Source organism: Accipiter gentilis, chromosome 5 (genome assembly GCF_929443795.1).
Source record: "Accipiter gentilis chromosome 5, bAccGen1.1, whole genome shotgun sequence".
In the NCBI taxonomy this organism is placed as follows: domain Eukaryota; kingdom Metazoa; phylum Chordata; class Aves; order Accipitriformes; family Accipitridae; genus Astur; species Astur gentilis.
The window spans coordinates 40,346,190-40,370,586 of NC_064884.1; the positions used below are offsets into that span (position 1 = coordinate 40,346,190).

General features: G+C 49.5%; 2 protein-coding genes across 2 annotated transcripts; both read right to left on the reverse strand.

Moving 5' to 3' along the window:
* Positions 1-1,096: 1,096 nt before the first annotated feature.
* Positions 1,097-7,076, reverse strand: LOC126039039 (olfactory receptor 10A4-like). Its single transcript, XM_049801625.1, has one exon. It carries the CDS (start codon positions 2,045-2,047, stop codon positions 1,097-1,099), a length of 951 nt encoding a protein of 316 aa, XP_049657582.1. The 5' UTR covers positions 2,048-7,076.
* A 1,595-nt stretch (positions 7,077-8,671) lies between these two features.
* LOC126038464 (von Willebrand factor A domain-containing protein 5A-like) lies at positions 8,672-23,323 on the reverse strand. The gene is made up of 18 exons (XM_049800213.1): positions 22,986-23,323; positions 18,049-18,107; positions 17,381-17,628; positions 17,053-17,275; positions 16,543-16,685; positions 16,290-16,404; positions 15,721-15,848; positions 15,360-15,448; positions 14,762-14,906; positions 14,366-14,445; positions 13,732-13,843; positions 13,219-13,383; positions 12,973-13,076; positions 12,428-12,609; positions 12,042-12,248; positions 11,346-11,569; positions 11,011-11,137; positions 8,672-10,807 (listed from the first exon to the last, which is right to left on the reverse strand). The coding sequence occupies exons 1-18, from the start codon at positions 23,321-23,323 to the stop codon at positions 10,728-10,730; spliced, it is 2,769 nt and encodes a 922-aa protein (XP_049656170.1). The 3' UTR covers positions 8,672-10,727.
* Between the last annotated feature and the right edge of the window lie 1,074 nt (positions 23,324-24,397).

The window sequence follows — 24,397 nt, forward strand, 5'->3', positions numbered from 1 at the left end:
TGAAAGGCAGGTCCTGCTTGACAAACCTGTGACAAGATGACCCACTTTATGGGTGAGGGAGAGTCTGTGGACTACAGTCTACCTGGACTTCAGTAAAGCCTTTGACACTGTTGCACACAGCACTCTCCTGGAGAAACTGGCTGCTCGTGGGGTGGATGAGTGTAGTCTCTGTTGGGTAAAAAACTGGCTGGATGGATGAGCTCAGAGGGTTGTGGTGAATGGAGTTAAACCCAGTTGGTGGCCAGTCACAAGCGGTGTTACCAAGGGCTCGGTACTGGGACCAGTTGTGTTTAATATCTTTATCAATGATCTGGAGGAGGGGATTGAGTGCACCCTCAGTAAGTTTGCAGACAACACCAAGTTGGGCGAGGGTGTTGATCTGCTTGAGGATAGAAGGGTTCTGCAGAGGGATCTGGACAGGCTGGATCGATGGGCTGAGGCCAATTGTATGAGGTTCAGCAAGGCTCAGTGCTGGGTCCTGCATTTGGGTCAAAACAACCCCACGCAACGCTACAGGCTTGGGGCAGAGTGGCTGGAAAGTTGCCCAGCAGAAAAGGACCTGGGGGTGTTGGTCAACAGCCAGCTGAATATGAGCCAGCAGTGTGCCCAGGTGGCCAAGAAGGCCAATAGCATTCTGGCTTGTATCAGAAATATTGTGGCCAGCAGAACTATGGAAGTGATTGTGCCCCTATACTTAGCACTGGTGAGACTACACCTTGAATAATGTGTTTAGGTTTGGGCCCCTCACTACAAGAAAGACATTGAGGTGCTGGAGCATGTCCAAAGAAGAGCAACGAAGCTGGTGAAGGGTCTAGAGAACAAGTCTTACAAGGAGCAGCTGAGGGCACTGGGATTATTTTGCTTGGAGAAAAGGAGGCTGAGGGGAGACCTTATAGCTTTCTAGCAGTACCTGAAAGGAGGTTGTAGTGGGGTGGGTGTCAGTCTCTTTTACCAAGTTACAAGTGAAGGGAAGAGAGGAAATGGTGTCAAGTTGCACCACAGGAGGTTTAGACTGGATATTAGGAAAATTCCCTGTTAAAAGAAACAAAAAATCCAAGTATGCAGAGAAGAAAGATTCCTTTCAAGCGGTATAAATTTATATCTCCCTCAGATCAGCTATAATTTTGATTAGTACTGCTTTCACTTCTTTATTTCTCAGGCTGTAAATCAGAGGGTTTAATGTGGGAATTACGGTCGTGTATATGAGAGCTAGGACTTTCTTAGTGTCTTGTGAATTACTGGATTTTGGCCGTAAGTAAGTCAAGATCCCACTTGCATAATACAGTGTTACAACAGTAAGATGTGAGGAACAGGTGGAGAAGGTCTTGTGTCTGCCCTCTGCAGGGGAAATTTTCAGGATGCTGGAGATGATGAAGGCATAGGATACCAGGATGAGAAAAAATGGTGTAAAGATGACCAGCACTGTGCCTGTGATGATCTGCTTTTCATATGAAGAGGTGTCAGTGCAGGAGAGCATGATGAGGGGGGGAATATCACAGAAGAAGTAGTTAATCTTCTTGGGCCCACAAAATGGCAATGTGAACACCCAAGCTGTCTGCACCACAGACACAATATTACCACTGCAGCATGACAGCAGGACCAAGGAATGGCAAACTCTGCTGTTCATGATGATTGCATATCTAAGAGGGTTGCATATGGCCATGTAACGGTCATAGGCCATGGCTGCCAAAATGTAGCATTCAGTGGCTCCTAAGAAAATCACACAGTAGAGCTGTGTGGCACAGCCCATGTAGGAAATGCTCCTGTCCTCTGACAGGAAGTTTACCAGCATCTTGGGAACAACAATCGATGCTGTGGAAATATCCAGGAAGGACAGGACCCGGAGGAAGAAGTACATGGGCATGCGGAGGGTGGGGTGCACTGTGACTATGAAGATGAGAAGGTTCCCAATGATGGCGATGGTGTAAATCAAGCAGAATGTGAAGAACAGCAAGTGCTGCAGTTCTGGGTGGGTGGACAATCCAGAGAGGACAAATTCAGTCAGCAGAGTGTCGTTTTCTGTTTCTGGTCCCTTTGTTGTCTTCATCTGGGAGGAATCAAATGGACAGACTGTCAGATGACTAGTCACTGCACCAACATCACTGTGCTTCAGCCAGTTACTCAAGTGAGGAGTCTCTTGGGAATTCCTGGAGAGCCCCTGGATCAAAGGGTGCAACTCTAGAGCTGGCTTAGCTGAACAAAGTAAGAAGGTAATGGCTGTGCATGCTGAAAGTGCATGATGTTAGTGCTTTATAAGTTTCATAGTTTGGGATAGTGACCAAGCACACAACTATGAGGAGTTGGCATTTAAGGGTTGGCTCCATTATGGGTGTAGGGTTAATTGCTAAGAACATGCACTCCCCCCAAATGTCAGGTCTATGGTCCCAGCTGGTTCCATAGGTGCGTTCTGCACTGAAGAGAAAGCCCAGCCGACAACCAAAATACCGACAGTCCAAAGAAAGCAAAAATAAAACAAAACAAAGCAAACCCAAATACCTTTTGTCTATAGACAAGCAAAGGAAGAAGGAATAATTACAGGGAAAGATACCCGTAGAGAACATTCATGAAGTGCAGAGGGTGAAGCTCGGTACTGTCTGCTTCATTAGTCGCATTGCATTGTTACCCTGGTGAGTGCCACCATGTGTGCGATGCCATGGGATAGTCATGCAGAGCTATGCCAGACAGCTTTGTGTTTACTTACTGCCCAGAATGCAAAACTGATGCACAGAAAGAGAGAAGAAATTAGCCTGCCACAGAGAAGAAAGTGGTCATTAATTCAGTGTTCTTCAGACTTGTCATCTCTTACCAAAGGGGCAACCAACCACTGGACTACACTGGTAAATCTCAAAGCACAGAATGCATTTTGGCACCAGAAATGTATCCATGTGTGGGGACAGAGGGAGGAACCACCTTTTCCGCTGAACATACATGGACCTGGTCAACAGACCAGAGGACATAGAGAAGGACACGTCATCAAAGCAAGAGCAGTGCATACAACCCTATCATGATTCAGTCACTCCTCATACTGACTCCATCTAATTTCTCTTTATAACTTTACTCACACAATATGCCTTTTGTCTGTGGGTTTTCTAGCACAAACATGAAAATGAAAGCTGTGGATCTGGGAGCCACAGATGATTTTAACTTACAAGCACAATAAAGAAACTCCTAACATTCTCAGGCATTTACAGATCTGATGTATTTAAAAGGAATCTTTCTGGTTTTGACTGTTTCCTTTAACAAAGAAATGAAAGAACACTGTTATTTGAAGCTCCAGATTTTGAGAGAGACCTCAATATAACCTATGCATAACAGAATAAAGAATGACAAAATGCAGTTTGTAGTACACACATTCACACTAGTTTTCTTAACTTGTTAGATCCTTGCAGCTGAAGTAGAATCTACCTAATTCTGCTCTTTGATCCCTTATGAAAGTTTTAGACTATTGACTGTGGTCATTAGTTGTGAATTAAAGTCAATAAAACTCACAACAGTCATTGTATTACTGATAGGTTAGTGTTTTATTTCCTAATGCAGAACAACTCTCAGAAAAAGCTCTCATTTTGTGTAATTGTTGTTTAGTGGCTATGAGGACCTTTAAGTTTTGGTCTTAGTTCTTCCTTGAATTTGCTTTATGTATTCACAAATAAGCATTTTGAAGTAAGTGTCCTACCTTCAGCAGTTCTGCCATCCAGTGCCTCCGAAATGGATCATGCAAATTTCACTAGAAGAATTCCCTTTGTTTTCTTACATTAGGGACAGTGTTGGGCTGATGACTCCTACAGTCAGCTTGCATTGCAGATTTTAAATTGTATTTTAAATGCAGATGCTCTCCTGCCACAGCTTGAATAATCTGTGACATTAGCACATGATATATTCCATGGAACATGAGGCATGTTTTCTCTGAAGCACCATAAATGGAATTTACTTGCCCTTCACACAGATATCATATATGCCAGTTGCCTGAGACTAGCCTCACAGAGAAGAAGAAAAGGAACAAAGTTGTTTCAATTTAGTTGAAATAGTAGCAGAATCAGGTAGTTTCATGGAACGGGGACAATGAAACTACATCATGCACATGCATTTTGACTTGCAAGTACATGATAACCTACATGAGCATCTGCATGCTAGTTCAATGATTAGAATGCTTCTGCAGCATAATTATGTAGTGCCTTTTAAAGACAATCACAGGAGAAAAAAAAATTGTTTTCTTCAGAAATTATTCTAATCATTGACAATGTAGAGAGCTGCAAGCTGGGCTTTAGCGCTATCCCACGGTGCCTTGGAGTCTCAAACACCTTTAGCATTATTAAAAAATGTCAAGAGTAGCTGCAGGCTCCAGCAGCGCTGGCCCGTGACCCTCCTGCCCAGCCACTGGAGCCCAGCCCGGTTCCTAGGGACTTGGGATCTCAGGGACGCAGCTGCTGCTATCCCATTTGCAGGTTCAGCCAGTGGTAAAGTTAAGCACATATCCCTGACACTCACAGGACACAGACACACACAGACATACAAAGGACATTGACATGGCCAGCCACACAAACTGTCACAGAAAATACGTACAGGACTCACATCACACATGAATGCAGCCAACCATGTCTCCTCCTCCTCTGGGACTGGCGAAGACAGGAGGTCACTAGTGCAGGCACACATATAACATCCCCAGGATTCACAGGCACATGCACGTTCATGGGTCCCCTGAGCATCAGCATGGCCCCTCTGTCTGTCTGGTACCCCCACCCAGATCCTGGCCCTCTGACCCACCTCACAGGTCCCCCCCTACTCACTGGCTGTTCCAGCTTGATGCACCAAACATGCAGCAGTCACGCCCTTGTCGCACAGGCACCCCACTCTTGCAGCTTCTCCCTGGGCATCAGCACAGACTTTCTGCCCACCTTATGCCCTTGCTTAGACCTCCTCCTCACCACCTGGTCCAATTGGAAGTTTGCTGGTGAATGTACATGCACACCCCACCAACACCTAGTTTGGGGGAGATATAGACACTCCCCCCCTGCCCCCAGCAGCACAAGGCACAAGACCTGCGACCCACGGTCCTACTCCAGCTGCCAGTGCTAAGCCCCTCACTCACCTCACTCATGCCAGTCCCCTCAGTAACGGGTTTTGGGGACACATGCTGTTCTCACCCCAGTGGCTGTAGGCTGAGAACCTACTGGCTCCAGTAACTGCACTGGGACTTCACCAGCTCCCATAGCTCACACCAGAGGCCAAAAATGCCCACACCCCCAGTCTGACTTCAGTAGCTGGCACCAAACCCACTCACACTGATCCCCCCAGTAGCTAGAATTTGGTCCCTGCAGCACATGTACACATGGCATGGAGCAAGAATATGCAGAGAGAGTTATGAAAAGATTTAAGATGGGACAGACAGGCGCAGGGCTCATCCTGACCAGCCCCAGTTTACTCTCAACTAGCCCATTTTAGACTCCTTTTCTGTTTTTTTTTCCTCCTGGCTGCCCGTCACCTGAACATGCCCTCATCAGCTGGCATGGTCCCACTGACCCTGTCCAACATTCTTGACTCTCTGGTTTGCATCCTTACTAGTTGCAAAGTCCCAGTCACCTGTAATTTCTTGAGAGCTCATCAACTGGGGATGTTTATTCCTGGTTATTGTTTCTGTTAGTGCTAATTGGTCAGCTTTTATCTCTCTGTGGTTTTGACTCCCTCCCTTTTGTTATCATTCCAATTTGGCAAGGTCCTTAATCAGAAAATCTGATTGAAAAATAAACGTTCTCACACTCCATATGGATACCAAACAGCTATCGTCTTAACACCAACAGGTAATTGGTATCATGGTTCTCTCTACTGTAAGCCTCATGCTTTTGACAGTTCTCAGAAGCATGACTTTGGACCAGAATTTTAAAACTGAGTTGGAATTTATTTCCAACTTATTTCCAATTTATTTCCATGAATGTGACTGACCTAACATGCACCTGAATGACTTCATACATCTGTGATATAAAATCCTGCCACTGACCGTCCTTAAATGCATATCCAATCATGTGCAATGAAGAAATCATTTGAGTCGAAGGGCTGCTTTTGCAACCACCGACCCATTTGAGATTCTGTTGGCTGTCCTTGAAGTCTTTGTTCTTGTCCTTGTTCTTTGATCTTAAAGCTTAATGCAGTTTCAATCACATGTGGTCAGTTTCAACATCGTTCTCATCTAGCGTACAGGAACATCCAGTCATAAGAGCAAAGAACTGCAAAATTTATGAGTAACTATCTCTACTAGTTAATTGTTTGGCTATACTTTTGTCTATTGTTTCAATCATAGTGTTAGTATAAGATTTCTAATAATTATTTACCAAATCTCACTTTTACAGTCATCTAGCAGAAAACCAGTTTCCACAGCTAGTACAAAATATTAAAACCATCAAAATATTTAGACATACCATACAGAATGCATGGAAATATGCTATCAAAACCACTTCGAGTGTAATACTCACATGTCTTGGTCTCTTTAGGGCCTGTATTATGTTCAGTAGCCACCAATGGTTCTCTGAAAAATGAAAAGTCAAAAATGGAAAGAATATATTCACATTTGTGAACAAGCCATCAATGTTAAAATCATCATCCCAAATAACAAATATATTCTGGGGAGGGAAGGGAGATATATATTTGTCAGCAATGCCTATAATTATCATTTAATTAAACCTCTCTGTGTGCTATTGTTAAGGGGTGGCTCCAGACTGAGGGGAGATATTCAGGTACCTCCATTGCACATTCACAGGCGTTTAATAAAGCCCATTACTGTGCAAAGACAAGTAGCTGGGAATGAGCAATTAGCTCATCCAACCTGAAATCTTTAGGGGAAAAATGGGTCACTTAAAAGGCATAAGGGGTCTGCAGAACTTTAAAGAAGCCTAACTGATAAATCAGCATCGAAAACAAGTTACTTAACTGGTAACAAAAATTAAAATCATGTAAAGAGCCCCAAATTCTCAGACAGACCTGATGAATCAGCTGTTGCAGAGTATGTCAGCTCTATGGATTCAATGAGTATAAGGATCTATCTTTCATTTCCCTATGTTTCTTTTCATTTTGGGTGGTAATGATGATTAAAATTTGTGAGCAAATCTACACAGCCTCCTCTGGGTAAGATGGCTGATAAGATAGTAGAGTAAGTGCAAAAGACTTGTGGGAACAGAATACCCAAAACTGTCTGTTCTGAGAACTCTTTCTGAAGTATACTGCCATACGATAATGGTAGCTTCATTCCTGAATTAACTCAACAAACTGTAAGTTGTTGTTATCACAAATGAAGCTCTCTGTCCCACATGCCTCTATCTCACAAAGGAGGAATGAGCACATCCACTTGGTCTGAATGGGAGAGCATGGGTGACAGGCTCTGCAAATGTTCTGAAATTTGTTTGACACCAAAGTTGAAAGCTACCTGGGAGTTAAAAAAATACATTCCTTAACTACTAACAGAAAGAAAATAATGAAGTTATTTTCATTGGGGAAAAGTGGATGTTGATGGGTGATTACGAACGGACGACACAGCTGAGGAGCAGACAGGATGGGCCAGGAGTCTATTCTGTGTACATAACTGCACAGATATGCAGAAACAAAGGGTGATATCTGCATATACACATATGCAAAGGAGGCAACCATTAATGATCCCATAAAGATTGAATTAGCCTTCTGGTGCTTATTAAGCAAACCACCCATGCTCACAACAAAAAGCAGCAGCTTGTTTTCATTCAGCATAGAACTAGGGGTTTTTGTTACAACAGAATGATGCTAGTTCAGCTGAACTAACAGCTTTCATGCAGAAGTTTTTCTCATTTAGGTTTTGCTCTAGCTCAGCTACAACAGCTTCCGTCTGAAGTTTCAAACACTTCCATCTGCAAGAACAGAACTCCAAAGAGTTTTGGCTCCTGCAAGTTTTTCCTTCCCACCGCCAACCCTGCTCCCATTAATTTTGTCGAGGAGTTTCACAAACCATTAGTCAGGTTTTTCTCAGGTATTTGTCTCACTACCCTTGGGTCACGTGCTTGAAAACCTTTTTTTCGATTGTTTCTCGAAATGAGCATTCGGTGATGGTGATCCCAAACACCCAGGGATTTAAAGCAGCCCCCATTTCTTCTTTAGCCCCCAGCTCTGACCACAGCCCTCAGAAACACCAACAGAGACTCAACATTTACCTCAGACTCAGACAAAGGGTTGGATGATGAACCCCTACTCCTACCAGCTGTATTTATGTTAAGAATGCTGCTTTTTCCTCTCTTCCTGATATACAAGATGCATAAAGGCAATCATAGCCTAACAGACATTTTTTACAAGTATCGTTATTAGTACCAGGAGAAACGACCATCTGATATTTGGATTGCCAACAGAACACATAAGCACTCTGGGAGGATTAATCAGCTTTTTTTGTTCCTCCCTGTTGCTCCCACTCATGGTGTAGTTTTGGTCAGGTCTCAGACTGAAAGAGATCTGTTATCAGCAATTTTCCCACCCATAGGAACACGTCAGTAAAACAAGGAGTGTGCGAAACAGCAGAACAGTGAAAATTGCAGCATCCCCTTCCCACCTCAAGGACCTTTAACAGCACTGCGTTAGCTGTAGGCAGATGACATACATGCTCTTCCAGTACTTGATACTCCTGCATGTACAAGATGGACAGGGAGTTGGCATTTGACAAGACCCATCACCAATTCTGTCTCCAGCTTTCTCTTCCTGCGAGCCAGCTCAGAGGGACATTGTTGTTGCCCTGGGTATCAGGTTTTTTTGGTGCATCATAGAAGACCCTGGTCTCCTGGAAGGTGACCCTGTCACATTTCTCTGGGCCCTTAGGGCATTCATTTTTTCAACAGGAATATGATCTGAAATCTGGTTTGTCCTGTCTGAAGTGGAAGCAAAGAGGCCCATGCGTGAATTATCCCATGGTATTGATGTCAGATATAGAAAATCCTGTTGTAGATTAAGTTATTTAAACATTTTTAACTTCAAACAATTTTAATAATGCCTACAGAAGTAGCCAAGATCATTCTGATCCTTTCTGTTCTTTCCTGATTAATGATATGTCCCTCTTGGCAGGAAAATGAACCATTGACCCAGCAGAGAGTGACTTGGCAGTCAAGGTTGTTACCGAAATCCGGAATAAAACTCCTTAACACCAATGTGAAGTTAAGAAACAGGCACTTCATTTATTGCAGCACCAGTATTTCCTCACAGTCATGATTCACCTCTCTAAAATGTGAGGTCCCCAATGCCCTTCTTTCCTCCTTCTACACCTCAAGGAGTGTGGGAGGGCACATTTCCCGTCCCATTTGCATCTCGGGGAAGGTGAACTCCTCTGTCTCCCCACTGACCTCCAGAGCAGGAGGGAGTTGCCAGTGCACACAGCCATTTGCTGTGTATCTGCTCCAGACAGCAGAGGTGAAGCTTAAAGGGAGAACAGCATTTATTTTCAGAGCTGCATGCTCCAATGGATTGAAAAAGTTAAAGGCAAAACCAAGTTGGACATTAATCACCTGACAACTTTTCTGTTACAGCTAGGATAAGTTAGACATCAGTCATCTATCTGCTGGGCAAAGTGTTGCTACAGCTGCTATTGCTAAGATCAAGCTGAAATAAATTCAAGCTAAAAGAAGTCTAGAAAAAGCCTGGCAAGTCCTTGGCTCTTGTTTTGCTAACCTAGAACAGGTCTGTGCTCTTCCAAGAGCAAGGACATCGCCTTATTTAATGTATTACAATATACAGCTCTCTGGGAAGCGACGTCCTTTCATGCCCCTCCTGGTGACTCATAGATGTCCCCTGGAAGGAAGGATCCTAGGCCCAACGGAAATAAAGGCTATGACACACACCTTTTGGCTTACAGAAGCTTCACTGTTTATTCGGAAATGAATTGGAGACTTTGCCAACATGGAGTGAGACCCATGAATTCAAGGCCCTGGGCCAGGAGGGAGTATACTGCATGACTGGTTTGCTAATGAAAAGCTCCTGCAGTTCCACCTCCAACATGCTGATAGTTTTCAAAACAGTCTTGTCCCACATGAGTTCTCTTGGACTTTATGATGGGCTGGGTCTGATGTAGATGAGAGTTTTTCTTCCGAAATAATTGATTTGCATGGCAATGCAGATGTGGGAGTTCTTGACACAGCCTTGTCTTTTGGGGTAAAGCAAGGAGGTCAGCAAGTGGGGTGCAGCAGGAGTCCTTCATTGGGATCCACTGCCATTGTGCCTGCTGCTGACACCTCTAAATGCCCATCTTTTCTGGTGTACGCAGCACCCTCTTGTCAAGACAGAAACTATAGACTCATAGAATCATAGAATCATTTAGGTTGGAAAAGACCCTTAAGATTATCGAGTTCGACCGTTAACCTAACACTACCAAGTCCACCACTAAACCATGTCCCTAAGCACCATCTTTGTGGAGGCCAGTAGCCCATTTTGGCAAAGCTATAATACAGGAAGGGCAACCACTGGGGAATGTGATGCTTCCTTCCCACTCCCATCTCCGCCCAAACCAAACCCACTGGAGGCTCTGAACTAGAGGTTTTCTCTTGAGGAGTTAGTTCAGCATGATACAGGTTCAGCCCAGCTAGTATAAGACATAAGCAGTGAGAATTCATCTCTAAGGTAAGACCCTGGCCGGTAGCAACAGTGGTATCCCAGCACAGTAGGTGAATTTAGGCTATACTTTCTGGCCCTTCTTAGCTCTGTAGGTGCTGCCGGTCTGTAGCACAGGGCATGTGTTGAGCTCAGAGCCTGAAGACACTTGGCTCCACGGTGCTCCCAAGGAGGGTGTTGGCTGCCTCCAGGCACTTGTCCAGCTGGGACACTGCAATTGGTGAGAGACAGGGGCACTAGGGAGTCAAGCAGGAGGGAGGGTCCACAGATGCAAGGGAGAAAGGGGACACAGGACTCCTTCATCTGTCCCCAGGAAACTGTGGTCCTGCAAAGGGGTGAGGCAGAGCCCACTGGAGAGAGAAGGGAGGAGGCTGTGCTGTGGGGATCAGCTGGAAAAGGATCCTCAAGACTCACCAGCTCGGCTGCATAGCCAGGTCACAGCCTTGGCCTCCAGCAGCTCACAGAGGTCTCGGTAACGCTTGCCATTTCTGTTCAGCCAAGTCACAGCCAGCACTGTGGCCCAGATGCTTGGCTCCAGGACCTGTAGGAGAACAATGACCCAGACCAGCACGTAGTGCTGAGCATCCTCCCTGCCCCATCACTGCTTCCCACCCTTTCCTTTGTGGCTTCTGGTTTCTGATCCGTTCATTCCTGTCTGGCTGCCCTTGGGATGCCAGTGTTGCCACCAGTCAAGGGGTTCCCACTGCCCCAGGATGACACACTGCTACCGTAAGAGGTTCTTCCCTTACCTCAGCAGGCATCTTTCCCTTGATTTCAGCCTCATCGACTTCCAGCACAGAGGCCAGGCCTGAGCTGAGGGCCCAGGAGCCATCTACATTCTGCAGTGCCACCAGCTCCTGGCACTCAGCAATGTCTTTGGTGGGCCAAAACACAGTATCTTGAGACCACATTAAAAATTCCATGGGATTCACATGCTTGCGAGAAGAAATAGGTGGTGGTGGTGGTTTACATGCTGTGGGAGAACACACGAGCAGGAGGGTTGGGACAATCACAGAAGGATGACCTTTCTCTACTCCCCTATGCAATGCCCCAGAACTTTGTCTCTGCTCTTCCTTTAGGCAGCCACCTGCAATCTAAGCTCCTTCCTGCATGTCCCCAAGCTGTCCCATCCACAGCCCTTTCTGGACATCCCTAACTCAACCCCAACTTTGGCCATTGCCTCTTCTCCTGGCATTCCTGCCCAGCCATGTCTCAAGACCTCTCTTGACAGCCCCCTAATACTTCTTATCCAAATGTGTACTTATGATCCAGCACCACCCCTGTCCCCTCCCTGGGTGTCCCTGAGCTGGGTCTCATATTCACTGAAGAACTTTCAGGTCTAAGGGTAACTAAGGGAAGGGTTAAAGGCAAAATTCATTCATTTCCATGCCATGGGCAAGACATGGCAGCATAATTCTCCTGTAAGGTGTTAGATTATCCCATACCTTTTGAGCAAGCCCCTTGCTGGGACAGGTGAGCAATGCCATGGGTCAGTCGACGGAGGGCAAGCCATGATGCACGCACTGCTGTCAGCCAACCGTGTGGGACCCAGATTGCCTTATGATGGCAGGAACTGCTCGTAATGGAGCCACGAAGCTCAATGGTCTGGCAGGGGATGAGTGACTGGCGGGGTGGCAACAGTGCCAGGGGCCCTTTGAGAGCAAACAGGGAAAGGGGCTGGATTAAGCACATGGGAAAGAAGCACCTGGTGGTGATGGGGCTTACCCAGCGAGACTGGGGATGCCCTGTGGCTGGGGTTCCAGCTCCAGTGGAATGAGAACAGCCCATGGAGCTGCCCCACCAGCTCTTTCCCGTGAGTGTCTTCCCTTACCTCGGTACCAGGTGACCCTCTGTGATGTGCGAACCCCCACATAGCTGGTAAAGGGGCAGATGATCCCTGAAGCAAGGCTGATCTCGACTGCACGACGCCTGGGTTCATCCCCTGACCCTCTCACAGCCTCTGGCAACAACCTCTTCAGCAAGCATCTCGCGGCCAGGCGATGCCCAGCCAGCCTGGGGACAGAGTGGGGTGAGGCCTGACCACCCGGCTTGCCTCCATGCTGGAGAAAGGTGGACAGAGAGAAAGCCTGGACATCTGGGTTCTCTCCCTTCAGGGGTGAGGATGGGCAGAGGGAATGGACAGAGGATGGACAGGGTCCTTGTCTGTCTGGAGGGAAGTGATGCCCAGGTGCTTGGGTCCTGCCACTGTGGGGTCAAAGCAGGGAAGGAGGGCATGCTTGGACACCTGGGTTCTCTGCCAGTTTGGGATTGTGTGTGGAAGGTGGGAACGCATAAGCTATCTGGGCTCCCTCCCAGCTGGAGTCCATGTTCGAAATGAGGGGGATGCATGCATCTTCCCTTGGGACGGGCTCTCACCGGCCATCTCCCTGTGGGCACAGTGGGAATTCAATCGTGTGACTGACATCCTGGCCGTCCAGGCTGTACTTCAAGGTCATGACCCCCTTGGCCACCGTTGTATCCTGGGAACACACGGGAAGCTACTGAAGGTTGCTGGGGACACAAGATGGTTACTGGGGGATTTGGAGAAGCTACTGGAAGATTACTGGTGGTTACTGGGAGGCTATTGGGAGGTAGCTGGGGGTGACTAGTCCCAGCTCTCACCTGTGCCTGTCCGTGGATCTGGGCATAGAGAAGGCTGTGTTGACCCTGAAAGATGGACTGAGGGGTGCCCCCCAGCACCTCAACCTCCAGGCCACAGGGCAGGGTCCAGGTCAGAGAGACTTCCTCAGCTGCTAACTTGAGGGCCCGCTTCAGGCACTTCAACACCTGGGGACAGAGGGGTAGGACACCGCAGTTCGCAGCTCCACCAGGGTTCAGCCCATGGCCCCTGGTGTCGGGGTTCCCTGGGAGACAGTGGAATGTGTGGGGTAGCCTGCACCAGCTATGTTCCCTGGGCACAGTCAGGTCTGTGGGTTATAGTGGGGCAGAAGCCCGGGCACCCAGGTTCTCAGTGGGGTGGGGCGGTGGGGTAGAGTCAGGGGAAGCCGGAGTGCCTGGGTTCCTGGGGCAGCCGAGTCTCGACTACTGTGTGTGGGCAGCCCAGGTGGTGGGGTGCTTGGAATTCAGTGCGTCTGTGGAATAGAGGGGGATCTGCCAGGTCTTCTGGGTTCCCACCTCAAATATCATGCTGTTGTCAGAAGAGACGTAGGTAGCTTCACCTCCCGTCTCCCTGGCCAGGGTTGTAGCTAAGGCAGCGGTGTCCTCAGAGAAGCAGAAGGAGTGACACCTATGGGGGAAGCAGGGAAAGGTGTCAGAAATAAGAGCCAGAGGTGGGTGCAAGGATGCTGGGATAGAGCTGGAGAACACAGGCTGGAGTTAAAGCTGGGAGAACAAAGCTGGGGTGCAGAACAAGGGCGCAGGAGGAAGAGCAGGGAGTAGAGTGAGGGACTGGGGTTGGAGCTGGGGTTAGACGGGGAGCTGGCAGAGGAGACCTGGGGCTTGGGGCAGAGCTGGGGTCAGTCTAAGGGGGCTGGGGCAGAGCTTGGGTGCACATCAGGGTGTGCAAGCCCTGTGCCTCAGTCTCCCTGCTCACTCTGTGAAGGGTGCCTTGGTTGTGGCAGTAGTAAGCAAAGACTTCCACATGGGGGCTTGGCATAGGAGAGCTGTGCAGGGTGGGAAGGATCTTTGGGACACTGGAGGGACCCAAGGATTGGGACAGGCACTGGTGAGCAGGGGCCCTCATCAGGGGTAGAAATGACTGGACAATCAAAGGGTGACTAGAGGACTGGGGGCAGAGCGTCGCCATTACCGGTGGCTGTTGCGGTGGCAGCAGACCTCAGCTACGATGTCTTCCTTGTCGGGGGGTGGCCTGGCCATGAAGACGAAGAGCTGGGAGACAGGGGACATGAGTGGTGAGGCCCTGCACAGGGACCCCAAAATGGGGAGAGCAGGCCCCTGAAATGGAGAGAGGGGCCCAGAAGAGAGACCCCCTGCAGAGAGACTACCCCAGGGAGAGATATCCACTCAGGGACAGAAATGCCTAAAGGTATAAACCCACTTCTCCATTCCCCCAGACCTCACGGCGTCCTTCTTGTTTGCTTGTGACCACCACATACCTTGGGTGGCTCCTTCCACCCACACTCTTGTGTCCTTTCTCCCCCTGGGACACCTGTTCCTCCACCCCTCCATGCCCTTGCACCCAGACCTGGCGCGTATGTCCGCGGGGGCGGGAGGTATTGTAGACTGAGCGGAGGGTTCCCAGCAGGTTGGTGTCACCCAGACTGGAGCCAGTGGAGGGGATGCGCCGCATGGCCTCGGTCAGGTTGTCCTGAGTATATTCAACACTTTGCCTGCAGGAGGCACAGCATGTTTGGAGAGCACATTGCTCTATGCTGGCCCTAGTGCTCCCCAAGACCCTGCCCCATAGCACTTCCCAAAGCTGTGCCCTAGGGTCCTCTCCAAGACCCTGACCCATACTAGTTCTTGAAGAGACCTTGCTACATAGTTCCTACAAGACTCTGCTCAACAGAACCCCGAAAGATGCTGTCCCATAACGCCATGAAGATCCCGTCTCCAGAATCTAGCCTTGCCCTCCAGCACCCAGTTGCGCCCTCCAGCACCCAGCCTTGCCCCATACCAACCAGCCGATTTCAGTGCATGCACACCTGCCCTCCAGCATCTAACCCTGCCTTACAGTACTCATTGCAGCCTCACAGCACCCAGCCATGCCCCACAATATCCAGCCCTACCTACCCGCACCTAATCCAGCCCCCTAGTACCCAGCCTTCCCCATGTTTGCTCACGGGTAGATGCCCACAGAGCTTTCTCCATAGCAGTAGATGTTGAAGTAGCAGCCCAGGGGCAGGCTTTTGAGAAGAAAGAGCAGGGAGTCCTGTGGAAAGACACAGCAGGCAGGTCTTGGGAGGCACTTGTGGGGGGTACAGAGGCCTTTGCCCATAGTCTGGTCCTCCTAAAGCCTCTGGGCTCCCCTGGATGTCCCAAGCCAGTGCCCTGAACTCACCATGGCACTTGAGATATTTCAGGACCATTTCAGGCCCCACCAGTCCCCCCTCACATCTCTGTCCCTCCATAAATGCCTGCCCTGGCCCGCTCCTCTTCAACCTGCTCCTCCACCCCATCCTGGTCCCGGCTCTGCAGGGATACCTGTGCATGCTCAAGAAAAGTGGTGTCCAGGAGGAAGATGAACTCTCCAGACAGGCGCTGCCCAGGCACTGCCTCAGGGATACTGGGTGCCAGCATCACCAACACCATGGGGTCACCAAGCAGGGAGCCTGGAGGAGGTATGGGGTGGGATGAAGGCCAGATAGGGACCCCTCTCCTCCTCCTGGTTCTGATTCTCATTGTGCTTTCAGCTTCCACCATCCCAGAGCCTCTGATGCCCCACGTTGGTACTTCAATACCCTACTGTACTGACCACTAATTACACAGCCCAATGCCCCGTGTATTCCAGCCCACTGCCTCCAGAAGAGCTACCCAGTGAGCCCTAAAATAGAACTCCCCGTATGCATCCTGCTATATCTAATACCTCACAACAGTGTCCCCAGCACCCCACCCTGGCGTCCCAGGACGCAGACTATCCCATCTGAATGCCTCCCTTTCCCATCCCAGTGTCCAATGATATCTAGCCCCCCAGAATCCCCGGTGTCTCCCCGTGCCCCAACGCCTCCTGCAACCCAGAGGTGCCTCCATGTTCCCTCCCCAGCTGCACTCACCTGGAGGGGCTCCAGGGTCTCCCTTCTCCACCACAGCACTGACTGCAGTGGGTTCTCCAAAATACACCAGCAGCTCCAAATCACACCCACCTGGGGGGCTGCCAGCCAGTGAGACCTGGAGAAGGGGTGCGTGGTCATGCACAGGAGGAGGGGACCAGACCCAACATTGGGCCAGGAGCACAGGCACTGATCCCAGTGCATCCCCTTTTTCTCAGTGATGACACACTGGATCCTGGCACTGAGGAGGGCATACCTGTGCAGTGCTGCGGTCCCGGGCAGTGTAGATCAAAGGGGTGAGGGTGAAGTTGGCCTGGACATTGGCCACTCCACGGGGTGACTGCAGGCTAGCAGTGAGCAGCAGGCTGTAGGGCAGCTTGCTGGTAAGACTATTCCAGACTGCAAGGAGAAATACGGCACTGGGGAGGGCAAAGGCTCTGCCTGCAGTAGTTGGGGGGGGGGGGGGAGGGCAGGATTTGGCATCCATATATAAGACATATGGAGAGAATTGGGGGCTGTCAATGAGGCGTATGGAGGGGTCCATGAGTCTGTTTATGGAAAATGTTTGTGGGAGTTGTGGATGCCCTCATGGGGCACAAGGAAGGATATGTGGGTCTGTCCAGGGACTGCATGGGGGAAAAATGTGGGTGCCCCTGTTGATGCAAAGGGAAGTTGCATCAGGCCTGTTTGTAAAGTACATGGGGAGTCTGCGGCCCTTCTGTGGGGTGTGTGGCTGGGAGGGCAGCTTCCTTGTGGGGTCACTCACCATACTGTCTTTTGTGGGGATGCAGTGTGGATGGCAGCTCAAAATGGGCTGCTCCATCTGGGTCCCGTGGCAGCTCTTGGACATAGCGCAAAGTCACGACCACCTCCCTGCCAGGGGGCAGGGTACCCAGAAAGCAGGCAAACACCTCACCCGGATGGTGAGTCTGATCCTGAAGGTATTCCAGATCCTCCCGGTGCCCTGTAGCCTCATGCAGCTGCTGGGCCTAGGTGGGAAGGGGAGGAACAGAGAGGTGATCACCAGGCAGGCTGCAGGCTGCTCATCCCATGTCATTGTGGTGGTTCACCCATTTGTCCCTGGATGCTGGTACCTCATCCCGCAGCACGGCCTGGACCTTGGCATCCTCACTGCAGGCATGGAAGGAGTAGATGACCATGTGGGGGCCCAGGGGGAAGACGAAGAGAACTTCTGTGGAGACCTGACTTTTGTTCTGGTAGATGAGTTCAGAAGCCACGTCAGCCACATAATCCTGGATAGCAACATCCACCACAGCACTACACAGAGGCACTGAGGACAGGGGTATGTCGAGCCACTTCCCCAGAAAAAAGGATCCTGTTGCTGTTGAGAGAGAGGCAACCTGCCCATCAGCACACATGAACGACGCAAGGAGGTGATTGGGGCTGCTTCAAGTACACAGCACACATGAACGACGCAAGGAGGTGATTGGGGCTGCTTCAAGTATGTGGCTGTTCCCACCCTGGAAACCAAGACTAACTGACCAATGTTACTGAGGGTCTAGTGTGAGCCTGCCATAGAACAGTGTCTGACCCCCAGCCCCCAGCTTCCCTTTTGCCCCATACCTCTGTTCCCCACCCATTTTCTGTAGAGCTCTTGACCATTCCCATCCTTGTTTCACTCTGGGAAGACACAGTCCAGATATTTCCCTCTACAGCTGCCTATCATCCTCCTTCCCTTGTCCCCCTTTGGGCGCATCCCCCACCCCCCAAATGTCCCTCAGCTGTCCAATCCCCAGCTCACTGTCATGGGTGTAGGATTTTCCTAGAAGTCCAAAGGTCTGACGCCACATTTCTGGAGACCTGCAGACAAGAAGGGTCTCCTGTAAGAGGAGAGAAGCACAGAAACCACGAGGCACCCCCTATTTGGTGATGATTCCTTGCCATTTCCTCAGTCCTACACACATAGCTAGAAGGCCCAAACCACCATGTACAGCCAGAGCAAACCCAGGGATTCAGAAATCCCTATCCATGAGCACTGGGATGTCATCAGGAGTATCTCTGTATTGAGGAGGTCTGCAGCACATCCCCACCATGGGAGAATCTTGAAGAGAACTGAGGGATAGCGAGGGAAGATGGAGAGAAGAAGGTGTGAAAACAAGAGTGGGTGGATGAAAGGATGGATGGATGGGGCTGTATTGGGATGAAAAATACGTGGCTATCCACCCATGGCTGGATGGATAGATTGGCAGAGCAAATCCCGGAAAGGCACTGGGCGGAGGGTGTAAGTCAAGCGATATCTGGCGGTCTTCTGGCCAAGTGCCAGCAGATGAAAGGGACTGCCCTTCACCCCAGATCCATCCACATAAATCTCTCTGCTTCAGACACATTTACATCAAATTCCCCAGTTCCCGCTCTGGGGTGACAGGGTGGGAAGCACCGGAAAATTCCTCACCCCATCATCACGCTGACAGGGTGGGGAGGCAGAGCAAATAAGGTGTAAGTCCTCGGGGGATTAGGGGTGAGGGATGGACGGGGGGATGGATTGGGTAGGGACAAGCTCTCCCCAGTGAACAGAGAATAAGGAGAGAACAACAAAGTGAAGCACAAACAAGCAGACACTCACCGGAATCGAGGCCAGAGTCAGCAGGGACGAACTGACAATCAGATGGATGGAGGGAGAGGTGGAAGAGGAAGGGGGAGAGAGAGTAAGAGGCAGACGGGTGAGGTACGTGGGCAGAAGAGGGAGGGATGGAGAGAGAGAGAGCAAGAGGTGTTCGGGCAGCCGGGAAGATGCAGGGCTGCGTCAGCAGAGGGATGGCTGCGATGGAGAGAGGGAGAGGCGGAGGGACAGGCAGACAGACGGGAAGGAGGGGAGGCAGGGCGGGGGGGGGTGGTGGGGGTGGAGACACCCCCCATCCCCCCCCCCGGTGGTGGCTGCAAACCTCCTCCCGGGTGCTCGGTTCCCTGGGGTGCCTGGAAGCCTGTGGTATGGGGAGGGCAGAGGGCATACCCCTGGCGGTGGGATCTGGCCGGGCCCCCTGGATACCCCCTTCCCCACCTCGGAAGCGGCACCGCAGGAGCTGCTGCGGCCACGGGAGCGTCCGTGGGCACAACAACGACGGTGGGACAACTCTCGGGGCACAGCCACGGAAGGGACTGCAAAACCCTCAGAGGGACCGCTCCCGGCCAAGCGGAGTCTGCCAAACCTGCCCCCGCCGCCCGAGCCCTCCCGCTCCGGCCTCGCACCTGATGCAATGGGCGGCAGCTGCCGAGGGCTCCCTGCGAGCGGGGCGGTGGGCTCCGTGTGTCCGAGGAGGTGGTACTCGTCCCTCCACGGACCTGTCCCCCTGCCAGGCCTGCAGCACTGCCTGCAGGCTTGGAGGCTGGGCTCGGGTCCAAGCACTGATTAGTGCCAGGCTGTTAATGGGGTGGTGGACTGCAAAGAAGCAAAAGCAACACACTGGCCAGCTGCGGAATGGGAAGAGTTGGCAGACGAGCTCGTACTTCTATACCTACTTTTGACACGGGTGTTTCCTCTCATCTGCTGCATTGGGATGCTCTGTCTCCACCTTCCTTGCGTGAGCCGGCCACATGCTCATGCCTCCCGGCTCCTGGTTGAGGCAACCCACTTCATTGGTGGTCTCTAGACACTCAAGGGGCCAAATGGCATTTGTCTTCGGATGTATTGCTCCCAGAGCACACCCTGGCTGTCTTTCACTGGGAGTGTGCGTAGCACTGGGCTCACTTCTCCAGCAAACCTGGGCAGCTTCCTTCAACCTGCCTCTCAGGATTGGTATGAGTCTCGGACAAGACCACTCCAAGGGTTGTGCTGACCATATGACAGCCTCGATCAGCACAGACAATTCTAGCTGCCTCCATTCAAATTCTGCCCCAGTGAGTCCAGCCTCATTACACCCATGGAGATCAAGTTCTTTGAGGAAGCGGGTGAACTGACATTCATGTGCTGCTGGTCCATGTGGCCCATGACTACCGTCAAGACCTGGTGGAACACCCCATGTTGTCTCCAATAGTCCTGATGCTTGTGAGTGAGCAAACGAGTCCCAGGTGTAGATGCTACATGCTGCATTTGAGTAGCTAAGGAACACTTTCGTGCCTCTTGGATCTTCCTTTCCTCACCACAGGTGAGGAGTAAGTAGCTCACAGCAGTGCATTGCTGCACTGTATCTTAGGGATGGCCCTCTTCCCTGCTCCTTCATGCTCCCCATCCCTTGTTCAAGGACTCCAGCCTGCAGACATAGAGGTTTATCAATTACAGGGTTTGTGTTACAGAAGAGAGCTTCTCTCCAAACACCCCCAGATCACATCTCCCTTTGGGCCTCTTACACCTTGCCCTGGTCACTGTGGCACCTCTTTGTTACTACAGCCTGCTTCTTGCAGCCCTTTCATCCCCATTCATGTCACTTCCACTGAGGTGTAGTGAACAAGTACAGGACTCAGCCCAACAATGGAAAGAAACTGTAGCACTCAGCTCTACATGAGCTCAGGGACACAAACTGGTTGCTTAATCTTGCTTATCTGGTGACTTTTGGTGCTGTAGAATATTCAAGTCACCTGCATAGGACTGATGTATGCAGCTGCAGGCATCTTGCACACTTTTTGACAGGGGCTGGAGGCCAGCAGGGACACCTAAGGGTATCTCAGATGTCTCTGGGTCCCATTGCATAGGCAACTGAATCACCCTGACTATGTGAAGTAAAGGGTTGAGAGTTGTCAAGGAGCCTGTATGGCAAGCAGAATAAACTACCCAGCAAGAGAAAATAAAAAGGAGGGATGTCGTTATGAGTTGAGGTCTCCGGAGTTTCTAACCAGAGACAGCATGCAGAGATAAACACATTTCACTCTACACTGGTCTTTATTATCAGATCTGTGTAAAGATGAGAACAAACAGGAAGGCAAATTTTCAAGTTCTTTTCATTATATCATTTGAACAAACCTTTCCATTATTTGGGGCACTAGTGTATATCTGAACCAAAGAGATGCCATGCGGATCTGAGAAGAGATCTCTAGACAAGTCCTACATGTGTGGGTATGGCCAGTGCTCTCCAAAGTATGTCATCAGTGTGAATGCATGGTCATCGATGCCCAGAGAGTTGCTCTCGGCAGGCAGGATTAACTTCTGGGTGTAGATCAAAAGACTCTATGAAGTCCGATGAACCTTGTTCAGCTTGTAAATAGGGATGTAAACTTTTTACAGACATGTCAAGCCTGAAACATGATTCACTAGTAATCACAGGCCAAAGAAAAGACTCAGAATATCTCTGGAGTTAATAATGGGCTTTGAAACTTTAATCAGAATCTCTGTAGAGTTCCAGAGCTAATAGTCACACAAAAATAAGCAGCTTCTGGCCATTTTGACTGATAATGGGAAACAAAGTAACAGAGAAAACAAATTATAAAGGCAAATAGGAAAATTACTTGTAAAGATCTTATTTCAGTTGAATGTTTTGTTTCCGCCCTGTTCTAGTTGTGTCATAGTCTGATAAATCTGCAAAACATATGAGATATTGTGGGTTGTTAATGGTAAATTCCCAAATGCAGTAATGCCAATGGACACTTGTTATTCCAGCAGGAAAAAACAAGCAGTGGGACAACTGACCCATGCCACATCAGTTCCAGATGGAGGTTCAGGTTTCAGCAGTACACAGGCAGACAGAGCAGAGCCACAGCCATCTGGAGAAGGTTTCTGCACTGGACGACCTGATTCAGGTACAGAGCGAAAGCACTTCAGGTGGGGGGGTGCATCATATTGAGGAATTTTTATGGTACCCCTCAAGGCAAATTAAACATGTGTTTGTGCTTAAATATAAAAGAAAAATTTAATCAACAATGCAATGGGCAGAGTCCTACTGCAATATGCAGTTCTACATGGAGTCTGCCAAGACGCATCACAAGCAGATTCCTTGTATACACTGGCACCAGCACCAATCCTGTGAGCGGTTACATAGGGCACCTCAGCCCAGCCATGGGTACATCCCCCAGCCAGATCTGCTGCCCAAAGGTGGCTCCTGAGCTTGGGCCCTGCAGCACTCCCATTCCATGTCAGTTGACCTCTGGGCCAGAAACCGGGCCCTAGCACATAGAATTTACTTTAAAAAAAATATATAGCTGAAGCAATTTAGCACGGTGATGACTGAAAGTGTGTCCCTTGGTGCTGACTAAGGTGGAGAAGCAATTCACATTCTTAAGCACAGAAGTCGAATATAGTTCAAGTTTGTCCTCCCTATGTGACCGCCAGCCACTTGTCCAGAAGGTGACTTCTGGAGGCCTTGCACCATAACTGAAAGCTCCATACACATGCTTGAGACACCTTAGGCTGCCTAAATCTATACTAGACACTTAGGTTTTGACACCTAAATGGTTCCCTGACTGTCTCACCTGAACTCACTGTTTAAACTGAGGAGAAATATGAACCTCCGGTGTCTTTCCAGACAGCTGGTCCAGCTAGAGATATGTATGTTCTGATACGTAACAGAGAGGGGGTACTGGTGGAGCTCAGGAAACCTGGGAGGTCTTTGAGAAGAGCATCCTCCCCAGTGCACGAACAGTTAATCCTGACACTCTGGAAAACGAGTATGCCTACCAGGAGATTGGCTTGCCTATGCAGGGAGCTGGTGACAGAGCTCCAATACAAAAAGGTGACACACAGGCTACAAACTAAGGATTGGAGACACTGCCAGGGCATGTAGGGAAGGTGTTAGGAAAGCCAGGAAAGCTCACCTCTCGTTCAGCTTTGCAAGGGATGTCGAGGGCACAAGAAGAACGTCTATCGCTCCATCAGTTGTAAAAGGATGAACAAGGAAAATGCGGGACACTGTTTCAACAGTTACGGTGTGTGTAAAGGCGACCAGCAGCGTCTGAATTTGCAAGACTTTCTGAGGTACTGATGGAGACCTGTAGAGGGAGCCAAATGATGCGGTCTCGTTCCTATTGTCTGGGGTTGCGGTCCCTGAAACAAAACAGCCCGAGTCCCACCACAACCCAGAGGGAGTTGGTGGATTTACTGGAGCCCAGGAGCGAATGAAGTTGCCTCGTTGCGGACAGTCGGAACTTTGCATTCAGGAATGGAGTGAAAACCTACATGATTCACACCCTGGTTGCATCCCGTGCATCTAGAGGGACTCTGGAATGTCCAGACAAACGTCAGCCACAGTACAGCTGAAATATTATTGCTGCAAATCTAGACATGTAGCAGAGAAAAGGGTGCCTGATGAGTGGTGTGGCAAGGAATGTCTCACGGACATGTGGAAAGAGCCGTCTTCTGGAGGTGGTCCTCTCTCTCCAGGACTACAGCTAGAGCCAACATGACTACTTCAGACTTACATATCATCTTTGTTGTACTGTAGATTGAAAAGATAATTCTTAGGCCGGTTCTTGTGGTCTGGTTGTGACCACTACAGCAGCCAGAATGGAATTAACTCCGATTAGCTTCTGGAATTCATGCAAATCATTATACACACCTCTGGGTTGCCTAGTACAGCTGTACAGAGCTCATTTCACATGCCCAAACAATTGAGGTGCCCTGGGGTACCTGAGCGTTCTCATCAGGCTGTTGTCCTAAAAGCGGATTCGTTTACCCGATGTGCAAGCCAATAACACACAGAGTCGAGGTATTTTCAAATTAATTTCATTGAGGCACGTGAATGGGTGCTTATCTCAAGGCAGCACACAATTGTCTCAAAAATTCCCACATTTACATACGTAAGGAATTCATATTCATTATTATGTCCCTAAAGGATTGGTTCTTTCTTCTTCGCCTGTCATGTATATTAGTGCACAGATTCTATCTTCTTCCTTCCTTGTCGTCTTTTGAGTAGGCAGTATCATTTGAGTAAGTGGTATCTTTTGAGTAGGTGGTCAATGAGTCAGTGGTCACGATCTCCCCCTTTTTTATATTACCTTTTACCTCCTAATTGTGCCTGTCAAAGACATCAGTGCAGGCCCTAAGAAATGAGCATTGGGTCCTACCTAATGACCCTTTACCTATTTCTTACTCTGTCTTGGCAGTTCCAAGCCATTCTTCAAGGTTTGCTGATCAGACCACAATCCATTACCTTTTCTGACATAAATATCCTACTTATTTACAGAGCCCCATTGTCTAGTAGTTAGTTTCTAAACCCAAAATCATGTCT

Coding starts and splice junctions, on each gene's coding strand:
- LOC126039039 (XM_049801625.1), bottom strand. CDS start 2,047: ATGAAGACAACAAAGGGACCAGAAACAGAAAACGACACTCTGCTGACT.
- LOC126038464 (XM_049800213.1), bottom strand. CDS start 23,323: ATGCAAAGTTCCGACTGTCCGCAACGAGGCAACTTCATTCGCTCCTGG. Junction 13,384..13,731: donor ACAACAGCATGATATTTGAG/GTGGGAACCCAG, acceptor CTCTGTCCCCAG/GTGTTGAAGTGCCTGAAGCG. Junction 13,077..13,218: donor AGATCCACGGACAGGCACAG/GTGAGAGCTGGG, acceptor GTGTGTTCCCAG/GATACAACGGTGGCCAAGGG.